Source organism: Rousettus aegyptiacus, unplaced genomic scaffold (assembly GCF_014176215.1).
Source record: "Rousettus aegyptiacus isolate mRouAeg1 unplaced genomic scaffold, mRouAeg1.p scaffold_m13_p_6, whole genome shotgun sequence".
Classification (NCBI taxonomy): Eukaryota; Metazoa; Chordata; class Mammalia; order Chiroptera; family Pteropodidae; genus Rousettus; species Rousettus aegyptiacus.
The window spans coordinates 51,005,315-51,032,624 of NW_023416309.1; the positions used below are offsets into that span (position 1 = coordinate 51,005,315).

Genomic DNA, 27,310 nt, shown 5'->3' on the forward strand with positions numbered 1-27,310 from the left:
TGTTTTAAACAGCATGGGATAAGAATGCCTAAAATCTTACTCGGGGAGCGATCACTAATTTCCACTATTCCCAGTTAAAGGAATTATCAGTCACAACATATCATCAGAGCCATCTTTGGGTTTGGAGAACCAGGGTGATAAAGGCCTGGCTCCCAGAGCTTTGGGGGGGGTCGCAGACTCTGCGGAGGCCCATGGCCAGACAGGGGAGCCGGCCTGCGCTGGTGCTGGACAGACCAGGTCCTCACAGACAGTCGGTCACACGGGGTTGGGGTGGATGTGAGGACATGCTGAGCTGCCGCACACAGGGGGGCGAGGGGCAGGGGGTGTCCCGAGCACAGAGCGTGCTCCAGGAGACCCAGGGCAGCTGCAGGTGACCCTTCAGTCACTTGGCTGAATTTCACCACACTCTGCCTTTTCTCAGGCACCGTGTTCTGCTCTGGTCACTGTCATCCCATGACTGTTCTTTACGTGGAAGAACGGGTACCTTCCCGCTTACATTTCACTCTGTGCTAAACGCTTGACAGGAACCCTGATTTCATTAGCACACACACCCTCGGAGGCAGGTACTGCCGTTATGCCCATTTCATAGATGAGGAAGCTGAGGTTTAGAAGTCTCAGCCACTGCCTAAAGTCACACAGCAGGAGGCCGCGCCGGCGCCTGGATCTCGGCCACCACAGCCGGTCTGTAAACCGGCGCCTCCCCCTCGGGCTGCACACTGCAGTCACCCTGGCCAGGTTTCAAACACAGCGTCCAGGCCCTTTTCAAACCAACTGGGTCAGAATTACATCAACGCTTTTGCAGACCAGAGACCTGGAGCCCAGAGGTGAGAAGCGGCTTGCCCACAGTGGTAATGTGAGTTTGGGCCAAGATGAGCCAGAACCCAGGACCCGCCTACTACGCGCCATTCACCTGCTCACAGAACTGATCCCTCTCCCCTCCCCCAGGGCCCGCGCCCGAGTCTCCCCGGGTATAGTGACTGGAACCAGCACATGCCCCTCCCCGCCACGGCGCTCACCTCATCACGTGGATGCACTCTGGCTCCTTGGCAAAGCTGTAGGCATAGCCGCTGGACGTGGTCCCGAAGTCGATGGCCACCACCACGAGAAACGTTTGCTGCTCCGAGACATTCGGGTCCGCGTCGTTCTGCAGGTGCACCGAGTAAGGTAAATGGCGGGCAGGTGCGAGAGACCCCAGGTGGGGTTCTGCCCTGCCGGGCTGTGCCCCCACTGCAGACAGAAGGACAGTCCACATTCTGGCCCGGTCGGCCACATGGTGAGCTCTGGGGAGAGGGCCCCTGCCTCCGGCCTGCCCACCACTCCCTTTATCCATGTGGGTGACACAGCTAGTTACAGAATGCTCAAGGTGCAAAGTTTGAGAACCACAGGGCTTGGCCGTAGGTGACCATGCCTCCCAGGGTTCTCAGGACGAGAGAGTCCCCGGACGCGGGACTTCCCACATAAAACCCGGACGGTTCCGGGAAAACCAGGACGAGCTGCTGCCCCTACCTCGTGGTGGCTCTGAAGTTCTCACAGGGGTCTTTCCAGATCTGAGCAGCCCATGCAAAGCCACCCTGCCCCCCGGCACCCCTCTCTGACTGGATACACAGAAGCCCCTTGAACAGCTGCCCACTGGATCCACCCTTTCAGCGTGGGGGAGAGTGGGACCCACGGCCCAGTCCCCAGCCCCTTCGCTGCAGGTGCATGCCCGCACAGGGACTCTCTCCGGCAAGCCATTGCAGAAGCAATGATACGGCCACCGAGCTCTGGAAAACGCAATCAACTGCAGTCGACGAAGCCACTCCCTCTCACTGATTCCCTGGCCAGAGGTGGCTGTTCCCTTCCCAGAAGATGCCTCACACTCTCTGAGCCCTGAATCTTTCTAAGGCTGTTCCCGTAGGGCTTGCATGGCTGATACCAGGCGGGACTGTGGGTCTCTACCCGTGAACGTGCGGGGCGGCCCAGCAGCCTCGTGAGGGCAGACCCAGAGGCCGAGGTCATCGGCACACACTCCCACACACACGTAGGCATCTCTTACCGCGATGTGGGAAGGGGACAGAGGCGTGATCCCTGTGTCCCCCAGACTCCGGGCCGGAGATGAATATGCAGACGTGGGGGCTGTTTCTGAAAGGAAAGACAAAGTGCACCCCTGAGAGGTGGTGGGGGCCGGCCCCGGGAGCAGAAACGAGGGCCACACGGCTTCGCTCCTGAGGGCGCCGGCGCCTCGGGAACGCCGCCCAACGGGGTGGGCACGGCCGACTCCACCATAATTACAGGCACCGCGTCGGCGGCCCCTTGTATTCAATACTTACGCCTTGATCGAATGAGACGTTCCGTTTCTCCCAGGGACCACCGGGCCTCTCACTCTGTGCCACCCCACTCCCACCGAGCAGAGACGCTGCCCGGCCCCCGAATCGCCCCAGCTCCTGCCTTCCCTAGAGCCAGCCTCTGTGTGTGGACCGGAGTGACCGACAGCCACCTGAGACGATGGCAGATGTCTACATGCATTTTTTTGGAAGAGCATCCACAGCCCTAGGTTCCCAGAGGGGTGTTGGGACCCCAAAGATTAACAACCCCTGTCGCAGGAAAACAGGACACGAGGGCACCTTCTAGAAAGAACGTCCGCGGTCAGCGCATGCATCTCCTCCTCCCTGCCTGTGGCGTGCGCCCTGTCACACCTGGGGAACTCGTCTCTCTTCGGTGACGTTGAAGGGTTCTGACACGCAAGAAGAAAAACCACAGCATAGAGACAGGTAGATTAGAACTCCTGGGCCCTGCACATGGGGCCTCGCCACAGATCAAGGTCAAACCGGAGAGGAGCCAACAGCTAAGCAGCGCGAATATCATCCTGTCATTTGCCCGGCTGTTCTTGCTATTCATGAGTCAAGGCACAGATATTTGTTTTGAAACCTTGGCACAGCCCAGCGGCTCTCCCCCAGGAGTGAGCACCCAAGGTGAAGTCTCAATGTCCCTGGTCGGTGCTGGAAGCGCCGCACGGCTCTCCCTGCCCGCTGCCCAGGGCTGGCAGGGCCAGCGAGCAGAGCAGCGGACCGAGAACTGCGGGCTCCCACCGCGGAGACGAGGGCCAGACTCTGGGTACCTACAAATCCCAGGGGCCATCCGGGGTGCTCGGCAAATACTGCTCCATTCAGCACATAGCCTAATACTTGGGAGGAAAAAGTGGGTAATTTGCTGAAATGATACTTGAGGTCAAGGAAAGCCGGGGCGGGGGTGGCGGGGGGTATGGGGTGTCTGAAGAAGGCCTGTCTGCTACGAGAGGAGCTTGAGGAGCAGCTCCTTCTGCCTCTGCTGTCAAACCACCGGGGCGAATCCCACGCGCTCACTGATTTTTTTTTTTCCCTGCCTGATGAGAACTCAATCAAACAGCATCGCTACAGTGGATGCCAAACAAGCTGAGAGAAGGAAATGAATCAGGATGGGGTGGACGTGATGCTTCAGCTCTGCACTGACGCCTCCCCCCACTGTAGGTGTGTGGTCTCCTGACAGAGCTCCGTTCCAACCTCCGGGAGCGAAGGGCAGAAGCGAGTGAGTACCGAGGCGAAAGATCGACCTGCTGGGCGGAGGACATGGACTTGGCACCGGAGAAGGTACACAATCGGTCAATGAGCACGTGAGAAGATGCTTAACATCGGCAGTCATCGGAGAGATGCAAATCAAAGCCACAGTGACATAGTGTTTCACACCCGCTAGGGTGGCCGTGATAAAAAAGAAAGAGAAATAATGAATGTTGGCAATGATGCGGAGAAATTGAGACCCTCGTATTTATCGGGTGGGAATCCAAAATGGCGTAGCCGCTGTGGAAGACAGTTCGGTGGTTCCTCAAAAAGTGAAATATAGAATTACCACATGACCCAGCAATTCCACTCCTAGGTGTCTACCCAAAAGAATTTAAGATAAGGATTCAGATACGTGTCTGTGAATGTCACTGCAGCATTATTCACAATAACCAAAAAGTAGGAACAAACCCAAGTACCTATCGACACATGAATGGATAAATGAAACATGATATGTCCATGTGATGGACTATTATTCAGTTATAAAAAGGAATGAAATTCTCATACACGCTATAACATGGGTGAATCTAGAAAATGTTATGCTAAGTGAAATAAGCTGGACACAAAAGGACAAAAACTGTATAATTCCATTTATAGGAAATATCTGGAACCGGCAAATTCACAGATACAGAAAAGAGATCAGAGGTTACGGGGGGGCTGGCGGGTGGGAGGAAGGGGGAACACGGTTTCTGTTTCGGGTGATGAAAAAGTTTTGGAAATAGTGGTGATGGTCGCACAACACCGTAGATGTAATTAATGCCACTGATTTATACACTTAAAAATGCTGAAAATGGCAAGCTTTACATTATGCATATTTTACCACAATAAAAAAAAATGTATTAAAATAAATCCACTTGCACAGCTGAGAGGGGAAGCGATTTCCCATTCTTATGAGCACCCACAGCTCAGTGCTGTCGAGAAGAGATTGGAGACATAAGCCCGGCTGCTGGACCAGCCTGCTCAACTCCACCTTCTCTGCTAATTTCCGAGGACAAGGGCACCCCCTTCCGTAAAAGCAAGGGGGGCCTGGCCTGACCACTAGGAGGCCCAGCCCGAGGATCCTTTCCACCTGTTGGCAGGAAGGCTGCCCTGCCCACGGCTTCTTGGGCAGCCTGCAGAGCTGCCATCCTGCGCTGGGAGCCACCTCTCCCTCCACCTGCTACCTGGAAGCCCTGCGGCCATGTGTCCGCATTTGCACAGAAGGTCTTGGAAGAAACCAAATGTCTAATTGCCCAGAAAATCTGGTGTTGGCGATTAGCAAACAAGCTATTATGGGCAGACAAACCGTCCACCCCACTGTCTACTCAGTTCTAATTATCCCATCACTCTGCCCGTCTCAGAGCATGTCCCACTGACTTGTAAAATAGCATTTGTTGGGCCACACACTGAACACATGCCTTGGGCCCCCAGAGGAGGCCAGGATATTTAACGGCAAGAACTAAGGGTTCTAGGGGTTTCTCTCTGTACCTTCCTCCCCACCCCTACCCCAGCCCCCATCCCCTTCCCCCCCCACACACACACACACCCTGTTAGGTACCAAATAAATCATCTGGCTTGCTGATCACTCAGCCAGGCCTAGAGGCAACTGAATTTCACAGACTTTTTCCATCAGAAATTAAAATGCAGCTATGCCGTGCAATGGTTTAAAACCGGTCTGCAAAGGTCTGGTGGGGCGACATTTTTATAGACACATGCATACCACGTATGCCCACATCTATAGCTCTCTATATCCCAAATCAAAGATAATTCACCGCTTAAAGTGCATCAGTCCAGCACAGATATATACAAAGCTTATAGTGAGAAGAACTTTGTCAAAGTTGTGCTCAAAAATTCTTGGGGAAAAAATACGGGAAAGTGTACTTTAGGCCCTGACTCACGCGCTAATAGCCCCAACCAAGCTCGAAAGCTTCCATTCAATAGGTAAGTGATTCGGAATAAACACAACGGAGTCAGTGGAATATTACCCATTGATCTAGGATATCTGACAGATCTAAGCTAACAGACAACAAGAGGGGACTGATGCATGAAATGCCTGTGTGTACAAAGTATATGCTGTGCGACCAGCTACCAGTTGTATGTAGGCCACTATCCACTGTGAGAAATACCGACTGTCATTAGTCGCGGTCCTGTTTACGCTTCTCTGTAGAGCTAATACAATAGCATCTGCCCCATGACTGCTCCCACCTATGTGATATTCCAGTTCGGTAAACACAGGGTGACTCGCGTACATCGGGAGCGGAAGAGAAAGGCAAAGCCAAAAGCCTGACAACTGTAGAGATTTTTAGAGTGCATGCTTGAAAGACAGGAAGTTGATGGAAAGAAAAAGAGATTAAAGAAAAATACCTTACCGGGAAATGCAGTCAAGGGCAGAGCCAAGGGATCTGGAGTTTAAAGAAACACCTACACTATTCCAGCTAGGTTGAATAGACACTCAAAGCATCTCCCCTTTCAATGACTAAGTTACCCTGAAATGCAGTAAAATAGAGAGAGTTGATTTCACACCAGAGAATCAGAGAAACACTGAACATTTTAAGAATGCAAACTATCAGCTACTTAACTATGGTTAAGCCAAGGAGGAAGAGACCCTAAGACTTTCCAGTAAACCAACAGAGAATAATTGTTAGGTCTCCTTTGTTATTAGTTTTAGATAATTTAACATCGCTTCTATCTTATATATTTATTGTGCAATCTCTTTTTCGTTTAGTGCATATAAAAATAGGTTGATGCGGGTATTTCTGGTCCACTCTTAACCTGGAACCCACCCCCCAACACATTCTTCAACCAAGTCACTTTTGAAATACTTTTTGCACCCAAGAGAGAAATATAAATAAATGAAAATATTTTTACAGCAAAGTAGAAGATATAAATACGTAAAAAATGTGACACAACCAACAAGTCTTCTGCCACAGGATTTTTGAGAGCCCCAAACCAAGCAGTTGAGGAGGAGCAAGTTTAATTTGCTAGGTTCATACTCATCGCCAGCCTTCATGATGTGAGAATTAAAAGGCAGGGTTCAGCAGGGCTCCGGCTATAAAATGAGAGACATATAAAATTCAGACACATTTTTATTTGCTCCTGGCTCTAACGGTTTTAATCAAAGTAGACAGTCTTAAAGTAAAAAAACAGTCCTGATAAGAGAATGTCAAAGGCAGCCATGATTCACGAACTTGCTTGTCGCACTCTACCGCTCCAGACATTAGTCAGCGAATGGCCGTGAGCAGAACCGTAGACTTTCCGAGGTACATAAAATCGATCCTGCTCCGCAAATACAACGTTTTTAAAGATGAAGAGGGAAACGCTGGCCTGCCTTTACATCACAAGGCTCCAGGCTTATGCGCAATGACAGGCGGTCTTGACAATGGCGACTCCCCAGCTTTTCCAAATAGGCCTTCTTGCTAGCTTCCAGATGAATGTATCTATCAGATTAATTTCAAAAGGGTTCTTAAGGGTTAGTCCTTACGCATTAAAAATTTGCAATAAATATATATACTTTTTCACTCCTTTTCTCCTTCTGGCTCTGAGCTGACAGGTATTTGCTGACAATTGTTTAAAATCAGGCTATTTGAAAAAAAAAGCTCTTCCTTTCTCTCTCTCTCTCCTTTACATGCTCGTCCTGCAGTGTCATCTTTGAAAATTGATCAGCTCAAGGTCACATGTAGGTCACTGGCAAATATCTTTTAAGAAGGAAAATAAAAATTTTTTATTACCCTGTTACAGGCTTCACGGCTAGCTGAACTAATGCATTATTACCGTAAGCCGAACTTCCATTTCAGTAAATAATTTATGGGTTTTTTTTTTTTTTTTTAAATCGTCGTGGTTGATGTCCAGACTAAATGGAAATTTTATTGGCATGAACTGGGAGACCCTTCTGGCTGCAAAGAATACTGAGTGTGAAATAGCTGCTCTCCAAATGCTAAATAATAATTATAGAAACGAGCATTTACAGCAGCAAAAACCACAGCACCAGGCACAGGCCAAGAGCGGGGGGCTGACACTGGGCGGCATCTTTCGGTTACCGCCTCCCGGCTGCTTGAGGAGATGAGATGCCCCAGTAAGAGAGGACCCGGGCAGTCGAGATTCCCAAGAGACAGTGACGCCCCCAACCTCCTACAAACCCAGACGGTGAGTGGGGCACTTCACAGTCTCTGTCTTAACCAGTTCACGTGCACACGCATTTCCAAGCAACTGCTGGAGACTTGAGGAACTGCTTTCTAGACCAACAGGTCTTCCTACCAATTTTCACGGATTACATTCAGCAATTCCAAAGCCCCTGCCCACCTGCCCCCAGCATTTGGAGGGGCTCTAGCGGGTCACCCCACACATAGTATTAGGACACTTCTGTCTACCTGGCTTCTTTTCCACGGACTCTGGGCTCATATGGACAGGACCATGTCTCATTTTACCTCTGACATGTCATGGGCACTCAATAATGTTGAGTGGGTGGGTGGATGGGTGGATATATGAGTGGGTGGGTAGATGAGTGAGTGAAAGGATGGATGAAGGAATGGATGGATGGATGGATGGATGGATGGATGGATGGGTGGATGGATATATGAGTTCACAGACCCTGAAACATCTGTGCTAGACCTGGCCTCCAGGCCTTTGTACATACTATTTCCCTGCCTGAGGGCACCCTACAATGTTGCGTCATTCTCCAGGGAACCCCACCTGCAAAAGTCAGCTCCCTCTGTTAGCGGGAGGAGAGCCTTTCCGCTTCCCTGATACAGAGGAGGAAAGAACTTGTTCATCAGCACATGATCTACTAGTAAAACCCAGACTCAGGGAAATGTTAAGGATGACAGCCAGGTTTCTCAAAGAAGTAAATTACAAGGAAAATACACAACAAAAAAAAAGAAAAAAAGAAAGAAAGAAAGAAAAAAGGAAAAAAAAGAAAGAAAGAAAGAAAAGAAAGAGAAACTATAGATTAGAGGTTCCCAAACTTTGCTGTGCATCAGAATCACAGGGGAGCACTTGTTAAAATACAGTGCTGGTCTCACACCCAAAGTTTCTACTCCAGCACTTCTTGACAGCAGAGAATTTGCATTGTGGATAAGTTCCCGGCCATCTTGATCTGCCTCAGAGACAGTCCACTGTGGCTTAAAAGACAGCACCTCCAGTCATTGCAATGCATGGACCGTTACTGGCTCAGGGTACAAATGAACAGAAAATCTTACAACATTTATAAGACAATTGGAAGTATAACCACTGACCAGATATGGATCATATTAAGGAATTAATTGTTAATGGTCTAGTTATGTAATTTTTAAGAGTCATTATCCTTTAGAGATGCATTCTAAACTATTTACAGAGGAAAGAATATGATGTCAGAGATTTGAATCAAAATAATACCTGGAAGGTGAGGAGGCAGAGATTAAACAAGATTGGCCACAAAGTGATAACGATTGAAACTGGAGAGACTCATGGGGGCTCAATACATTATTTGCCCTACTTTTATATATGTTTTAAATTTCCCATAATAAAAAGGTTGTTTTAATGTACCAGTTACATGTCTGTTGTCCTACCTTCAGGAGAGCAAAATGATATTATTCTTATGCTGTGTATCAGTCAGAGCTCCCGACCCATGCATGGTAAGCACTCCAGACACATTTGTCAAATGGATGATTGAACTAATAAGAACATGCATGCAATACACCTAAACACTTAGTCCTCTGAAGGCTTGGGAATGTATCAGACCTGGGTCTCAGGGTGGATAAGGGGTACATGTCCAGACAGCTTCTGTGGGGCTGAGGCTGTTGGGATAGATCTAAACAGCCTTTGGAGGGGTCTGATTTTCGCTGGCTGTACCTGGCCCCCTAGCAGACAGCAAAGCAGGGGTCCAAGCCACCGGCTGAGTGGCTTCCACTCTGAGGTGGGCTCTAGCCCAGCCTCAGATATAGTGTCCTCCTAGACTCTGAAACCCTTCTGCAAACCCGCAGCCTCAGAGAAGGAAGGGAGCTATCCCCCGCCCACTTCCAGGCCCCTCCAATTTCTGAGAAACCAGAGCCTGGCCCTGCAGAGGGGCCGGGTCTCTAGGAACCAGGAGACACCCATTCTGCTTGGTTCAGACTCTCAAGGCCATATGGACGGAGCAAGAAGCCTCGGTGAAAGCCTTGGCATGTTCTCATCCCCATGAGGGATGGGGAACTAAAACACCAATGTCAGATGTCACCCTGCGACCCTCTATACTAAAAGAGAAAGCTCTGAGGTCTCCAGAGGGGGGACGGAGTGTCCTGTGGGGACCCAGGGCGCAGTGTCCTCCAGGCTCAGGCAGGGCAGCCAGCTTAGGCCACAGGGTCAAGGGTATGTCTCCTCAAAACCAGGGCAGTTTTGAGCAAAGCCAAAGTTGGCTCTTGGGCTGTTGTTCCTGGTGGGAGGTAAGGAAAATAAAATAACTCCTGATGATAATGCAGAATACGGGCATGCCAGGCAGAGAATGTGGACCCTCACGAGCCTGGAAAACCTACCTCACCTCTCTCCGGACCCATCACCTCCTTCCGGGAAGTGGGAATCTGTATTCTCAAGGCCTCTATCACTGTCTTTCACTGAACCAAGGAACTAATGCATGAGAAACTCTCTGATATAAATAACAGCCCTACCCACCATTTGCTGAATTCCTTCACGGGATCAGATGTTTACGTAGTTCTCATTTTAGGTTCTTTTGCAAGTTTATTCAAACTCCAATTATTAATTTGAAAGTTTTTTAGAAATGTACAAACTCAGAAATCTATCAGGAAAGCTATCATGGCCAGCACTCACCAAACACAAATTCCATGGCAAGCTAAGAGCGTTGCAGGTGCAGCTCATGAAACCCTGCTGTGTTAGGGAGCTGTGAGGCATTGTCATTTTTCCCATTCTGTAAACGAGAAAAGTAATGCCTAGCAGGTGAAGAAACAAGCCCACACTGTCAGGATGCCACCCACCGGGTCTAGAGCTCTCCGACTCTGAGCCTGCCTACACTCCCGCACTAGACAGGTCTCACACGGGCATCATTTCTCGTGGAAGATGAACCTACTAAGAGATGCTTACAGAAATCCCCACTTCACAGATGGGCAAACAGTGTGCGAGAAGTCAGGAGGTCCCAATCACAGGGCTCTCCCAACCCCCAGCGGGCTGTCTCTGCCTCCAGGCTCAGAAGACCCTGTGGCTCCTGCTTCCTTGGGCTCTGAAGCCTCTCCACCCTCAAAAGCCAAAATTCTTCAAACGCAAAGATCAAGGTCGGGGAGGAGCTACTGATCATAGAGGTTCGGAGTCAGGAAAGCCTGGGCGCAAACCCTAGCACGGCCACTTCCCAGATGCTTGCCCTTGGTGAGCTAGGTAACATCTTGGAGCCTTTGTTTTCTCATGTCGAAAATGGGGCTGTGCTGGGAATCACAATGATGGCGACATACTTCACGGGACTGCTATAAAATATCATACACACAAATAATACCTATAAGATGTGGTGCATGGCAAGCCCTTCGTAAAGCATAGATGTTATTATTTTTTTTAATCACCACCACCATCATCATCAAATTGGTCCAACTGCCTCTGAGAAAACAGTCACGTGCTTCTAACCATTAACCCGAAACGCAGAGAGGTCAAGCATCTTCCTGAAACAGCACGGTAGCGGGCACTAGTCCTCGGTGCCTGGCGTCCAACCCTCCACCACATGCCAGCCCCGAGGTGCCAGGACTTTCTTCCCGGCCTGAGTCTGCGCCACTGGCAACGGGCAGCACAGAGCACTGGAAAATCAGAGCTCGGAGGGAGCGGAAACCGGGAGAGGCTGCTAGTGCGTGTGTGAGGTTTCTCTGTAAGGTGATGACAATGCTCCGGAATTTGTCAGTGGTGATGGTTGCGCAATCCTGTGAATATGCTAAAAACCACTGAACTGTATACTCTACAATGGCGAATTTTATGATATGTGGGTTATATCTTGATAAAGAAATCAAGGAGCTGCAGGAAACTGACTTGTAAGGAAAACTGTCCCATCCCGCCCGCCGGCCCTCAGGAACAGAGCCCTCCCCCCCACCCCCACCCCCACCGCCGGCTGGCGGAGGCCGACTCCTCCACCCCGCAGAGTCTGCAGCAGCCTTCGAGGACTTGTCCAGTGGCGGAGCTGCCTGCCAACACCAGGCTCTCCGAGCGGGCCGGGGACAACAGCTGGCACTGGCCTCTCCCCAGACACCCTGCTCTTTGGCAACGCGAGGACACAGGCACAGAGAGCAGGGACCGTGCCCCAGTCACCATGTGCATTTTCACTTTTCCCCCAGATGCTCAGAAGCTGGAAGCTGCAGGCTGGCCAGAGCCGAAGGCCCAGCGCCATCCCGATGGGGAGCCGCAGACGGAGGGCTTGGTGCTGCTCCCGCAGACGAGCAGTGACCGGTGCCCTGCAGCCAGGGCCGTAACCAGCCCCCCGCAGGAGTCACAGCCCTGTCCTGTCGCGGGGGCCACCCGCATCGGCATTAAAACGGTCTCCTGTGTAACGATGCGTGTGTGAGCTGCCGCCGAGCTCAAGTCCTTGGGCAGGGGATGTTCAGGAACCTGCCTGAGACATTGCTGCTTCTAGAAGATCAAATAAAAAAATTTAAAAAAGAGAAGGCTCAAAAGAGTCCCTGCGGAGGCCAAGCGTGGACCCAGGGTGCCGGACACCCCTGAATCCAAATGCCCCCTCAGCACAGGTGGCCCAGCCACCTGTCCACGGAACACTGCTCACATGGTGGGCCAACACTTCTGTGTTAGCAGAAAGGAAAGTCCTTTCAGAGGCTTTTTAAGACTTTGTAAGTTTAAAATCCCACATTCTTACCTTTTTTCACACAGAACCTACATGATGAACTGACATTCTTACAAAGAAAGAATTAGTAAACTGGGTTAAAACATTAACTCAAGACTTTGCTAAGTACGCATGGCAAAACTTGAAGAGTACCTACCCTTGAAAAGAGCTAAAACAGAATATCTACCTCCAGAATGCTACAGGGAGATAAAAGCAAAGAAAACCAATGAGCAATTCCCCCGGGGACCACATTCGCTCAAAGCCTTTTCCCAAGAAATATAAACGGACTTTCTGGGGAATGAAGTTTACTTCCTCAGGCTACTCCACAGAGCAGCCGGGGCCAAGCCACGGAACCCACGGGGCCCCCAGAGTGTCCTGGGCCCCGCTTAAGGCCAAGCAGCGAGACGAGGCCGGCAGAGCCTCCCTACTTCCTACACTGTGCGAATCCCAGGGAACGGCACACATTCTCTGTTTAGGGGCCACTGGGGTGCCACACGGGTGGTCCCGGCTGCCAAAATATTCAACACACCTGCCCAAGCTCAGGCTTAGGAAGGACGCTGGGGGCATCCGTAACCCCGGGTGGCCTGTCCGTGGCTTTCTGCCACTGCCGTCCACTGGCATGCCCCTCCCAGGATGCAGGCCCGCCCCCTCCATTAAGCCCAACATGTGCAGGGGCAGCTTCTCTGACTTCACCGTTATCTTTATAGCTCCATCCGGGCCTCAATCAATCAGCGCCCCGGCCATCTCCTCCGCAGAGCGGAATGCTCCAGACACAGAGCGGCCAGCTTAACTCCCGGCAGGCACACCCCACAGAGCCTGGAATGTCAGGAGTGCAGGGCACTGACCTCCCAGTAGGGAGGAGGGACTTCTGGTGGGGGGGCTGCCCTCTGGGAGGCGTGTGCAGGAATGCCTCAGACTGGGAGAGGCGGCAGCTGGTCTCGGGGGAGTGGGGGGGGGGGGGGGCTGTCCGCACACGCCCGCTCTCCCGCACTTGTCTCCCTGCCCCTCTCTCTCCACTGACCTCGGCTGGGAAGGTCCTGACGGTGCGCACATAACTCTGGGGACAGTCTGGGTCAGTGGACGAGAAGAGTTCCAGAAGCTAAACACGCAGCGGGCCGCAGAGCACCCACTCCGGCGACACCTGGGAAGGTCGTCGGGGGGGCGGGCTGAGCCCCCAGACCCCTGGTGTGTCTGCTGGCGCCTCCTCGGCCCCGTTCCCGTCGTGGGCCATTAGCCGAGTCCGGTGGGCATGCACCACATGTGTGTTTGATTCACGAGAATCCTCCCATGAGTGCTCAGGCTAAAACAGAGCGAGTGCTTTCACTCTGAATAGCGTAATTAAGAACACTGTACGATTCTATTCTGCACACTTTATCAGACGCTGTGGTAAGTGCCACAGGAGGATTAGCGGGAACCGAGGCGGCCCAGGGCGGTGAAGCTGGCCTGGCATCCTGAGGGCAGGTTCGCTGAGTGAACAGGATGGGGCGGGAACAGCGTGGAGAGGGCGATGGGGAGAGCCCCCCAGAGGGCCTTGCACTCTGCCCCCAGGCCGTCCCCTGGATCAGGTCACCACAGCCACGCTCATCAGGTTACCCGCAGCCTCAAGCACGTACTGTGTTCTCTATCGTCCTTCACAGCAGATCTAACTCGTCAACCAATCAGATGCCTCCATGAGCCCTTCTCCACGGGCCCACCCCATCCCTGCTGCCTGGCTACGGCCCACCGCACCAGCTGGGCTGTGCTGTCTGCCATCTGCGAGGCCACCTGCCGTCCCCCAGGCCTGTCTCTACCTCAGTCTGCAGGGAGAAGAGGCACCCCCGGTCCTTGCCATGGGAGGAGCTGACCCTCGTGGCTGCCCTCTAACCAGGCACAGCCCAGAGCTGACCACGGTTCCCTGTCACAGGGCTGTGTGGAGACCACAAGGGAAGATGGGTAAGAAAACCCCAGTACTGAGTGGGGCACAGACTGGGTGCTCCAGAAGCCCGGGACCCCGAGTGGACACGTGCCGGCGGAGGCTCTCTGCCCGAATCGCCGCCTGAGGACCACTAAGCCTGCACCCCAGAAACCACTGTGGGCGAGCAAGGTGGCCATCAGCCCACAGTCCCTGAGGCTGACCAGGCTGCCTCATGCTCGCCCTTCACAACCCCAGTGTTTCTGCTCAAACTGAACAGACCTCCACCCTGCGGCCCAAGAGAAATGAGTGTCTTTGTCCACCAAAAAAAAAAAAAAAAATTTGTTCTAGAATGTTCTAGCAGTTTTTTCATAATCACCCCAAACTGGAAATAATCCAACATCCATCAACAGGAGAAAGGATAAACAGAGAATGGTACAGATGTACAATGAAATATGAAATCAGCAATAAAAAGGGACGAAATCTCAAAACATACAACAATATGGATGAACCCTAAAAACCTTGGGTTAAGTAAAAGACCCTGGACGTGAAAGAATTAATACTCTACGATTCCACTTAGGTGAAGTTCAAGAACAGGCACATCTAAGGTTAAAGGTGTCAGAACGATGGTTACCTCAGGGGATGCTTAGATTCAGACTGGGATGAAGGGAAAGAGAACTTTCTGGGTTGATGAAAATGTCCTGCATCTTGCCTGGTGCGGTGGTTACACAGGGTATCAGCTTCCTGCTGCTGCTGTAACAAGGTATTACAAACTTAATAGCTATTGACCAGTGACTTAAAACCTGACAAATGTATTACCTTACACATCTGCAGGTCAGGAGCCCGAAACGGCTCCCGTCAAGGTGTAGGCAGGACCGGGCTCCTTCTGGAGCCTCCAGGGCAAAATCCATTTCCTTGCCTTTCCAAGCTTCGGGAGGACATGTGCACCCCGGCTTGTGTCACCCTCCCCCATCTCCAAAGCCAGCAGCATATTATCTTCCAGTCCCTCTGACTCTGCGCCTCCCGCCTCCCTCTTTCACTTATCCAGACCTTGGGTACGGGGGCCCACGGATAATCCAGGATAATCTCCCCATCTCAAGATCCGGAATTTAACCACATCTGCAAAGTCCTTTCTGCCATGTAAGGTGACATATTGGGAATGTTCCCGGGGAGTAGGACATGGATGTCTTTGGGGGACCACTATTCAGCCTACCACACGTGAAGTGAGTATACACATACGTAAAAATCCGTCAAGCTGGACACTTAATATTGCTGAGCTTTACTGTATGTAAATTACACCAATAACAATAGCAAAGAGCCAACAGGAAGGGCTCCTGTAATCTGGGTCACAGATGTCACGTCCGGGGTGTGGCTTTGCCCCTCACCTAACCCTCACACCCACCATGCGCCATCACCCTGTTTTACAGAAACTGAGGCAGAAGGAGAGACACAATCTCTCCTGCAGCTGGCAAGACGCAAGGCTGACCTGAATCCAAGTCTCACACCCAGGCTCGCGCTGCACCTGTGCCCCGGGTCACCGAAGGCCCCTGCTACAAAGGTCGGGGAGGTGCACAAAGGGGAAAAGGTTTCCTTTGATGTCCCATTGCACTGCGATGCGGGTAGAGGAACTAACTCTGTTCCAACAAAAAACTGGTCAGGAGTAAAAACAAGGTGGGGGCGGGGGGTGCAGGATGAGAAGAGAAACATCAAGGCAGGGGTGTGGCAGGGGTGACGGAGGCTGAGCAGACTGGCACCACATGCCCCGTCTTCAGGCAATGGCTCTCCGACGCCACCAGCAGAGCAGTCAGAGATCCAGATTTTTAGGTGAACTCACATTCATTTTAATGACAGGCAATGAACTCAAATGGATGAGCAAACAGGGGTCCACAGGCCCCTGGCTTGCGGGCTCATTCTCCCACATTCCGCTCTCACCCACCCTGCCATGCCCGCCACCCAGCAGCAGCCTCGCCCCGGCAGAAGGCTAGCTCTGCTCTCTGCAGGGCATGGGACACCTGCAGGAAACCTTCTAGAAGGAAGCAAAGCTGCAGTAGGAAGGGACCCGACAGCTCCCAGAGGAGATGACCGAGGCAGCCGTAATGAGGCTTCTTGCCCACCGTGAGCGCACATTCCAGATGGGACCAGAGGCCTTGCGCCTTCGACCCCAGCTGCTCCCACCACCAAGGCACCTCCAAAGAGAGGGCCCGGGGCTTCCAGGCCCATTTGCCCCTTTGCCAGATGCCCACCTGGGGCCCCTGACCACAACCCAATATCTGGGGTCCCCTGTGTCCAGGTTCTAGCAGAACTCTGCTGAGCCATCAATGCGGGGAGGGACCCAGCTGAGGCCCCTCAGGCAGCTCTGGCCCTGACCTCTGGGAAGAGACAGCCAAGGTTATTTTCAAGTTCCCCTACGTGCCTATGCAGAGCCACACACCAGGGGAGCACCCAACCCATCTTGCTTCCCAGATGTCTGGTGCCAGGGAATCAAGGGGTCTGGGGGTGGGGGGTTCTTGTGGGTGAGGGCAAGGCAGGTGAGGGAGTGTCACAGAAACTACCTAGGACAAGGACTTTTGAAGAGCACACATTCTGGGCTCAGAAACCATCACATCCACCACCCAGTCTTTCCCGCGAACCATAACTTGTTGAGCGTCTGTGTCCTCGTCTCTAAAAGGACGATAATGCCCCCCCCGCCCCTCAGTGCCGGGTTGTGAAAGCCCATGGACCAGCTCTGTCTTGTCGTGGCCGGCAAGTGTGGAAGGCTGGACGCCGAGGGGTGCACGGGCCTCCGGGTGCAGCCCTGGCTGTTTCCTCTCTTCCTCTGGGTTACATTTTCCCTGATGTGATGCTTTTGTCATGACAACCAAAGTTCTCTCTGTTTCCACCCAGTACCTGCTCAGGACAGCGTGGGGACAGAGGTGATGGCCAAGTAGAGCGGGGTGAGCGGGCGTTAGGTGGGCTTTGACCCATCTATCTCCTCCTGCGGCCTCGCTGGGTGCCCTGCTGTCCGGCCACAGTGCTGGTCCTGCCTGAGGTCCTTGCCTGCTCCTGCTTCCTGCGCCAGGACCCCCAGCCTCCATCAGCCCCCAGTGATCGTGTGGCTCCTATACCCTGGGGGTCAACATCTGGGTGGGTGGGGGGCAGGGTTCCAGCCCTGCCCAAGGCCTCCCAGCAAGCACACCAAGGAGCTGAGACTTGAACCCAGGACTTGAACTCGTCCCATGATGCCACACTCCCTACCAGACAGAGCACAGCTCAGGGTCCCACCTGGAAGTGGGTCTCCAACCGCCTGGGGCTCCTCCCAGCCTCCTCCGGGCCTCCTCTGGGCTCAGGAGAGGAGCTACCCTTTTGGGGTGTTACCTCTGGCTTTAATACTTAACCCTCAAATGTTCCCAGATGTCCCTTGCCTGAAGTGGGACACCCTCCATTCTGAGACAGAAACCCTGCCACCCTGGGTGTGTGTGTGGGGTGGGGGTGGGGGGGGGGCGGGGAGGTTGGCTGCTCTGCTTGGATCTCAGGCCTCACACCCCAAGCCCCTCGGACCCGGCACCATCACTGGGGTCCGACCTCTCCGGCCAGTGCTGCCCTCACCTTTAATCATTTACGTCGAGTCAGAGTCCTCGTGGTCAGTTGCCAAATGCAGGAACAAGCCTGCAGCTGGCAGTGTGCTGACCATATGGCCCCCGACAGGCCTGGACCCTGAGGGTTCCGGGGAGGTGGGCAGGGAGGGTCACTCTGAGTTGTCAGCATAGTCACAGAAATGGGAACCAATTGACGAAATCTCTCTGAGGGCGAACCCCGTCGTGAGCACAGGACCGAGGACAGGCGTGGTGAAGGGGAGTCTCTGCTGGCAGAGGAGCTGAAGGCCCCTCAAGTAAGAAAAAGAAAAGGAAGGAAGTGACCGGAGGAATTTAGCCTGTAGCCCATGGAAATCTGGGGGTCGAACAAAGAGAGGCCACCCTGAGGCCTCTGAATCGGCAGGCTCCAGCCCCACACCTACGTCTTCTGTGTCCCAAACAGGAACCAGGTGTCTGGGTACAGAAACCACTGTTCTCGGTCACAGAAAAACCAACAAGACCCGGGGTCTGATTTTCAATCAACAGGAGCCACAAAGGAGATCACCTTTTTGCTAGTTTATAGGAAACAAAGGACATTGGCAAAACCCACTTAATCCCCTCTGAGATTTTGGGGTGCTCAGGAGGTGGATGGAACAAGAGCTCCATCCTACAGAATTTATTACCTTCCCAGAGCCTCTGTTCCTCTGTTCCTGACAGTAAAAAATGGACCAGAATCAGCAAAACTAACCCAAACACATGCTAAACAGCTAGGAAGTAAAACAGTCTCGAAAGTTCGGTGAATGTACTCAGAAATGAGGCGGAGATAGGAGAAGTGACCAGAGGCTCTTCCTGCTGGCGTCATTGGGGGGCCCCACTCTGCAACAGCATAAATATTTTTAAATGGACACTCATTTTACAGCAAAGAGAAACACAAGCGTTTCTGCTACAATGTGGTAGATTTTCCTGAAAATCTTCACACTCTGCAAAATCTCACACTAAAAATAATAGGATTCATGGGGAAAACGGTGTCGGTGCATTTCACTCGACACCTACGGAACCTTGTCACCTGAGCCTTTCCAAAAAAAAAAAAAAAAAAGCAGCAGTGGCTCTAGTCATCCCGGCACAGTAAGCCCTGCCGGCCCCTGGACCCAAAGTGACAGTGTATGCATCATCGGTAGTGCTCCTACTTTGTGATAAAGGGCCTCAGGGACACTCACTCCTTACAGAGACCAAACTCATCAAAATTAAAAGCCCCCAACCACGGTGTCATCTGCACCCATTGTTCTCACAGGGCAATGCTTTCAGCTCCTCCGTCTGCCCTGGCGGCTTCCCCAAACACTTAAGAGGGAACGAGGCACCTCTATAGATTTTCGGCTTTTTTTCTCAGTTCTTCACCTGTTTCTCTTCGATCACGAGAAGGCATGTCCTGATCCATCAAAACGGATAAACACTGGGAAATTTTGCCAATGAGCCGGCACGACCTCCGTGTATACCAACACCATCCCCCACACTTAGCGATCACGCAAACACATGTGGTGGACCAAACAAACAAATAATTTTAAGTGTAAGATAACTGGAAGTTGCCCTTAAGATGGCTGGACTATGAGTAACATCTGATTGACAATGGGCTGGTTGCTTGACATTACATACTCACTTAGGAAGTGAGAAAATCTACCCTCCAAGTTGTTTTAAAAACATACCACGATTTTTTTAAAGTTTGTACTTTCAACATTCTAGTCAAGCTGACTCTGTGAGATTAAAAACGGCCCTGAATTCTTTGCAGCGCCTCCCACTAAGCAGCGGAGTCTATTTCTCCACCCGCTGTATCTGGGCTGGCCGTGGTGGGGCTTGCTTTGACCACAAGAATGCGCAGAAGTGACATTATACAACTCCTTGTGAAGGCCTCAAGAGTCCTTGAGACTTCCTCCCTCCTCTTCTTGCTGCCTCAAGACCACCACCAAGACCACCACGTGCAGAAGCCTGGGCCAGCCTCCTTGAGGACAAAGCATCACGTGGAGACAGAAGGCTAGCTGACGGCCAGCACCAACCCTCAGAGCTTTGAGTGATGAAGTCTGGACTGCCCAGTCAGCCCAGCCATCGGATAGCTGCAGCCACATAAGCGACCCCAGGCAGGACCCGCAGAAGAATCATCCAGCGAAGACCTATTGTTTTAAGCCATTACATTTTGGGACGGTTTGTTATATAGCAAAAGCACATAGAATGTGATATTTTGTAACCATTTCACTAATTCTTTAATCATTTAATAGCACCTGGGAGCGAATAAACCTTTTATTTGGGTCTCAATGATTCCATAGGCGCAAAGCCAGCCTTGAAAGTAGCAGCATCTCCAAGGACCCTACAGGACTATTTAAAAAAGTCAAGGGCTGACCAACAACCCAGACTCCAAGAAAGCGTCGTGCAGCAGGTTCACGAGGATCCCAAATGTTGTAAAACAAGGAGGAAGAACAGTCCCCAACAGTCAAACTGTTCCTGGGGAGACCGAAGCCTCTCTAACTAACATTCCTAAATCTAGGCAAGACCCCCATCTCTCTGGCTGTGGTAGGCTGAATAATAGCCTAACATCCGGAACCTATGAATATGTTACCTGACATTAGAGAAGGGCTTTTGTGGGTGTGATTAAATTAAGGAGCTGGAGATGGGGAGATGATTCCGATCACCCGGGTGGGCCTCAGAAGAGGTCCTTACGTAAGTCCTCATAGAGGGAGGAGCAGAGGCAGAGAGGAGTAACAATGGGAGCAGAGGTTGCAGTAATGCGCTCTGAGGGTGGAATAAGGGGCCATGAGCCAAGGAATGCGGACGGCCTTTAGAAGATGGAAAACATGAGGAAACGGCTTCTCCCCAGAGCTCCCAGAAGGGACGCAGTTCTGCCGACACCTTGATTTTGGCTCAGTTAGACGAAGCATGGACTTACTTCCAACCTCCAGACTATTATAAGATAATAAATTTGTGTTGTTTTATGCCACTGAGTTTATGTTAAGTTTTATGACAGCAATAGGAAACTAATATACTGGATAATTCCTCCTAACTTTGGACTGTTATTCATCATAACAATAACAGCTAAGCATAATTCAGTGCCTACTTTGTGGCCAGCCCTGTTCTAAGTGTTCTTCTCGTATAAACTCATTTAATTCTCACAAAAACCATATGAAGAAGACCATTATGATCCATATTTTACAGACGAGAAAACGGAGCCTTTAAGAAGCAAAGCAACTTGCCGGGACCGTACAGCAAGTAAATGACGCAGCCCAGAGCTGAACTCAGGCATTTTGGCTCCAGATTCCACGTTTAAGCCCTACGTCTCCCAACTCAAACCAACAACGATAATGATCAATCACAGCCACTGAGCACCCTGTGTGTACCAGGTTCATCCTTAGACCCGACTCCATTCGCACTGTGCCCCCAATGAACAGAATTTTTAATCATCCTTGATTGCAGCAGAAGAAATTGAGGTCCAGCAATCAAACACATCTGAATCCAGAAATGTCCTGAGCCCAAATTCTGGGTTTAATAACCACATACCCTATGGCCTCCCACATCCCTCTTGAGTCCCAAATGGCTGAGAAGCAGATGGAGGTAAGTAGCACAACCACATAATTTATCTTCCTGGGGTACTCAGCAAGTGAAAGGAGTCACTATCAATCTCACTGGGACAAGAGGCATAAACCAGAATATCCTGGCAAACCAGGGCACCTGGCCACACTGAAGATATGGGGACTAGAACCGAGGCCCATACTCTGCAGTTAAGGGCTCCCCGGAAGGGGTGCTGTGGAGCAGCTACCGGCCCTACCTGACCTCATAGCTGCTAGGTCACAGTCAAGGCCGGAAGAGAAGGGGTGGTCCTGGCAGAGATCAGAGCAGCATCTGCAAAGCTCCAGATCTGGGCTTTCGGCACAGCAGGCACGGCCTGCCCGATGGTGGACTGGGAGTCCATCTGAGGGCAGAGGTCCGACAGCCCCGGATAGAGTCCACAGAGTCAAAGAGACCTTGAACCCCACTGCTGCCCCAGCCAGGAAACTCAGCAGGTAACTCAGAGCCTTGGCAAAGGGCCATCTGGGAGTCAACTGGGGCCAACAGCCTGAGACACCCGGCTCTGCGCCAAAGTTCTGGGCCCCCAGAACAAGAAGCCGCATGGCCTGAGGCTCAGGCCGAGGTCTGCTCTTTCTTTGCTGTGGGATCTCGGGCCACTCCTTCGCCCTTGTGAGCCTCCGGGATGAAATGCAGCCACTGATAACTGCCCGACCTACATGGTCACAGCAGATAACAGCAAATGGGCTGGGAAGTGTAGTCAGCACTTAGCAGGGGTTAATGGGAGTACATCAGATCCACTCTGATAAGGATACTCCCACTCTACAGATAAGGAAATTGAGGTGGGAGTGGCGAAGTTCCTTGCTCAGAATCACACGGCTGGTAAGTGGTAAAGCCAGGATTGAAATCCAAGCCGACTGCCCCTGTAAAACCCCACTGGAACATTCTCCTTCCCCACCTAGCCAACCTAAAGCCACACATTCTACTGCAAAGACCCCCAAAGGAGGACCCCATTCCCCTGGTGGGCCAGAGACGACAGCGGTGGTCCATGGACCAGGCACTAATTCTCACCCGATTATAAGACTCATTGGCAGGCTTTGCAAATACTATTCTCCGGCAGCGTTTTCCTAGAGGGTCTAATCTCAGGAGGTCTGAGAATTATAACTACCACCCTCCATGGGATTCCTGAAGCTTTTCTCTTCCTTTTAAATCCCTTTTGAACCTGATTTCCATCAAAGAGAAGGTCTAGGTCTGGTGCTCCTGTGTCCTTGACCTCTCTGCTAAATCTCTAGTACCAGTGCAGGCACAGCACAAAGCCTTCCGCAGGCAACAACATCTGCCTCAAGTATGTGAACGTCATTTGGCTTCTACGCATTTTTACTGTGGTTACCTTCTGTTTGTGGCAAGTGACACAGGTTTTCCTATTTATTAAGCTGACATATAAAGAAGACTTTAAAATAAATGCATTTAAAAAAAAAACAGTAAAACGATTTTAAAATAATCAATAAATCACAGTTTGGGTGGCAGGTACATACGGCAGAAGGTAGCTGAAGACTGAGAAACAGTTCTCTGAGGACAGGCTGCGCCTGGGAAGGTTTTCTTGATAACTCTGAGCCCTGTTCTAGCATCACCCCCTAGAAGCTCTGTCACTCTGAAGAATGCACTTAATTCCTCCGAGCCTCAGTTTCCCCATGTGTAAAATCACGCATTTCATGGCGTGTTCATGAAGATTAAATGAGACGCTACAGGTGAAGCATGTAAGAACTCGCTGCTGACTCAGACAGTCCAGAACCCAGGAGTAAACTGTCTGCTGCACGCTGCCCCACCCCCGCCCCCTCATGCTAAGGTCCCAAGTCTGAACTCAGGGGCGTGGTAACTCACTTATTCTCAAACTTGGCTGTTCACTCTAAGAGGCCCTGATATAATAGATCTGGGATAAGGTTTGGGCATCGGGACTCTTACAAAGCTCTCCAGGGGATTCTAACAGGCAGGCGAGATTGAGGACCACTGTGATAACTAAAACCAGCGGGGATGTCCAGTGGCCAAAATGTGTAGCTTCCGATGCTACACGCACTCCAGGGTCAGCTTGCAGCTGCTGCCATTCTTGCTTTTCCCAACCAGCGAAATCTGCAGAGATGGGGGGAAAGGACTCGAGGAGGGCCGACTTCGCGTTTGCCAGGAAAGAGGAGTTCATCACTCCTCAGGGCCTTGCTTCGGAGTGCAGCACTGAAGGCCTCAAGGCATCAGGACCTGGACATATTCCTCCCGCAGCCCCAAGTCAGAAAAACCAGAGCAGAATCGCCCTCCTCCTAAAGCCTCCAAAGAAAGCAGACCAGCTGGACCTGCCACCATGCCACACACAGCAAGGGCAATCCTGGCGGGCATCTGGGGGGCAGGAGCAGGAAAGCCATCTCTCCCTTCTTCCTGCCTATCCATTCTCTCCACTGTTCCCACGACAGACCCAGGTGGGCATCATGCACCCCTTTCACAGCCCAGGAAAGGAAAGCTTAGCTGGAGCCGACACGCAGTCTTTGGGCTCCAAAGCCACTTGGCACCTCTACCCCACCGCACCTGGTTCTGTTCATCTCACTGTGAGTCATGTGCAATAAAAAAGAAGACAGCGAGGGTTTGCAGAGCCCACTGCGGTGGGGCTGGGTTCATTTCTGAGCAGTGGGGCCACCTCCTTGGCTCGCCCTGCTCTCCTGGCGATGCCCGGCCTGGATGCGCCTTTGGGTGGGAGGCGCTCGCTCCCTGCCACATGCTGCTCATTCATCAAGGCCCCTGGCTCCCCCCTGCCACTCTAATTATGCACTGTAATAATAAAGAGGCTTTCTCCCTTACCAGAGAGGCCTATTTATGCCAGGAGAGAGCATTTCGCCCCCACAAGATTGAGTTGTCACTCAAAGCCTTGTTGGAATCAATCGCATCTCTTTAGGGACTGACTGAGCCACGCCGCGCCCCGCCTCTTGCTTCCTCCCACTCCTGAGGATCGACACTTCTAGAAGCACCACCCCACAGTGGAGTGAGCAGTGTTAGATGCCATTCCCCTCTGCCGTGTGCCCTCAAGGCATGCTCACTGACATTCCCTCAACACACAGAAGGATACTTATTGAGCACCTACTGTGTGCCCTTACCAAGGGTACAGCAATGAAAGACACAGTCCCTACCCTTGTTGGGAGATAAGGCATTGAGAGAAAGCGCAGAAATTTTATGCTCCATGACTGATCCATACACCAACTCCAGCATTCCTTGGCTGGGTGATTTGATTCTTTGGCTGGGCAAGTTACCAAATTTCTCAAAAGCCTCAACTGCCTCATTGGCAAAATGGGGTAAATAATAACACCAACCTCACGGGGTTGCTGGAAGAGTCAATGGGATGTATGCATATAAAACTGGAACATCGTGCATTCAGTGAACACTAGTAAATGACCAATGGTTAGTACCGAAGGCCTTGGGACCACACAGGCAGGATCTTACTCAGATGGACGAGTCCAGGAAGACTCCCTGAGAAATGACACCCAAACTGAGTTTCAAAGGATGAGTAGGAGTTTTCTAGAGAAAGGAAGGATGTTATTCATAAGGGGAACTGCATGAGGGCCAAAAGAGGTCACGGAGCTCTGGGAAACCATGTGGGGAGCATGCGCAAGGAGTATGCAGGGGCCATAGTGGCCAGGGACCCTGCAGAGGCGGGTGAGGATATAGAAGTGGATCCCATGACCAGAGCCCTAAACAGTGAAGCCTAGAGCATCGCTTCAACTTTTTCTTGGCTCCTTTGGGAGCCACAACCCTCCCACTTCTATGGTGGCCACAGAGAAGTGAGGAGACCACACTTCATTAGTCATGCATTCATTCGTTCCCTCAGTAAAACTCCCTGAGTGCCTACAACATGCTAAGCATGTGCTAGGAGAAGCTGTACAGCTTGACCCCCTCCTGACTGTCACTCAGACCCTTTCCAGCTGCGTCATGCTGGTCGGGGGGTAACATGGCCCCCCTCAAAGAGCCATTCGTTCAGTAACAAAGGTGGTCAGAGCTAAAAGAGATAATTCAATATGCAGATTTCAGTACAAACTAAGACCTTAATAAATGTGAATGTTTAAAATATTTCTTTTTATTATGATTAACTGCCAGGATGGTAAGAATCCCTCCAAAATCCAAAGCAATGCCTCCAGAGGCACCCCCAACCTAGGCAAAACCCTCTACCTACTGTTCCTCTCGGGACCCTCTCCACCCGCCCTGGAGCAAATTTCTAAGTTTCCACTGCCCATACCTAGCCAGATTGGTCACCATGGGAGCTAGCCAAACCTGAACCACCCCATGTCCCAGCCCGCACCCCAGTTCATCTCATCGTTCTAGTGCTTTATGTGGCAACCAACTCAGGTCTCAGTGGGAGCAGGACTGAAGAACATCTCAGCCTTTGCTGTTCAAAGCTCTGGAGATTAGAGTGGCCCTTCTGATTTTGTAAATTAACTACTTTAAATGTCCTAGTAAGGAAATTTGCAAGCATATACAAAGCAAACGGAATGGTAATGAACTGCCTTGTACCATTCACCCAGCTTCAACAAGTACCAACATTCTACCATTCTTGTTTGATGGGCACCTCCATCCACGCCCCACTCTACCCTCACTTGATTTGTTGGGGGAAAAAATTATGGCCAGTCTTTCTGGCACACCCAGCACCCAGGCTCCCACTGCTCACAAGGCCCAACACAGTTTGATGCCTGTGGCACTCCTCCTTTTGTACCAAGAGCATCCTTGAAATGCTCCCAGGAAGAACCACCATGTTTATTTATGTCCCTAACAGAATGGTAATCACTACCCACACCCATGGAGGTTATAGGGATGGTGGTGAAGGGCTGAGCCCTGGAATCAGATGGCCAGGTCCGAATCAATATTTCCTAGATGTATGACTTTGGATGGTTCATTCTACCTATGTTTAGATCTATCCAGTAAAAGGGGAATGCTGATTAACAGGTTTGTGATGCGATTTAAAAAGTAAAATATTGCATGTTCATTTGTCCAGCACAGAATATTCAGTGAGGAAACCTTAGAAATAGATGCATTAGGTGGTGGGTGAACAGGCTCTGCTCCTATGAGACACGATGAATATCTCCCATGTTATAGAATGAAAGGATGGGAGCCCAAGGAGACACAGCAAGTCGCCAGGGAGAGACTGCTGAGTGTCCCAAGGCCATGTGCTAGGAATTCGCACAGGCTGCCCTGAACTGCACATCACTGGACGTGAAGAAACAGTCTAGAACGGACACAGGCGAGCAGTGGCGGGCGGTCCACCACACCCAGGATGTATGTCCTCATCCCGGATGGTGAGCTCTGCCAGCCCTGAAGACAACCACACATTGAGTGCCCAGTGTGTGTGTGCGTGTGTGTGTGTGTGTGTGCACGCATGTGCGTGAAGAGTAAGGGTGCTGAATTCAATTTTATAAGACAAAATGGTGTGTGTGGGGGGGGTGCACATTCTGCTCACGCTTGTGATTTGACAAACCCTATGGCCAGTCTGGCATTTGATACGGCCACTCACTCGTTATGCCAGCATGAGAAGCAAGAAACTGGTCCGCAAACTTAAAGCTTTAGCAGTTCTTGGCAATTCAGATACCCCTCCCTAGCCTCTTAATTTTTTTTTTTCAATTTAAAGGGAAAAGGTGGGAAAATATGAATCAATCTAGTTGCTGAGTGATGTTCAGACAAAGCCAGCCGCAGCCCACTGCTGGCGTTTGCCAGCAGGGAAGGAGCAGGGGGAGGGGGGCAGTTTTGGGCTGTGGTTTAAGCACCGCCCGGGCTCTGGGCCTGGGCTCTGCAAGGTTCCTCCCAGGAGAGAGCCAAGTCAGGATCTCCCCTCCTCCGCCCCGCACCCCCAGCACCGCAGTGCTGTGTGGGGAGGCACCTCCCAGATCCGCAGGGACAATGGGCTGGGGAGGGGGCAGGTGCCTCCGGAGCACAGCAGAGGGCGGGTCCAATGGCCACTGACAGCAAGACTGTAATCGCA

At 51.5% G+C, this 27,310-nt stretch overlaps 1 protein-coding gene across 3 annotated transcripts in view; it reads right to left on the reverse strand.

Moving 5' to 3' along the window:
• The window catches only part of HSPA12A (heat shock protein family A (Hsp70) member 12A), a 130,424-nt gene that overhangs the window by 27,471 nt on the left and 75,643 nt on the right, over positions 1 to 27,310 (reverse strand). For all 3 annotated transcript variants that reach the window (XM_016142495.2, XM_016142499.2, XM_016142497.2), the window contains 2 exons: positions 2,036 to 2,121; positions 1,017 to 1,144 (listed from right to left, as the gene is read on the reverse strand). In XM_016142495.2, the coding sequence (XP_015997981.1) occupies positions 1,017 to 1,144; positions 2,036 to 2,121 (214 nt within the window). The remainder of the gene's footprint in view (positions 1 to 1,016; positions 1,145 to 2,035; positions 2,122 to 27,310) is intronic.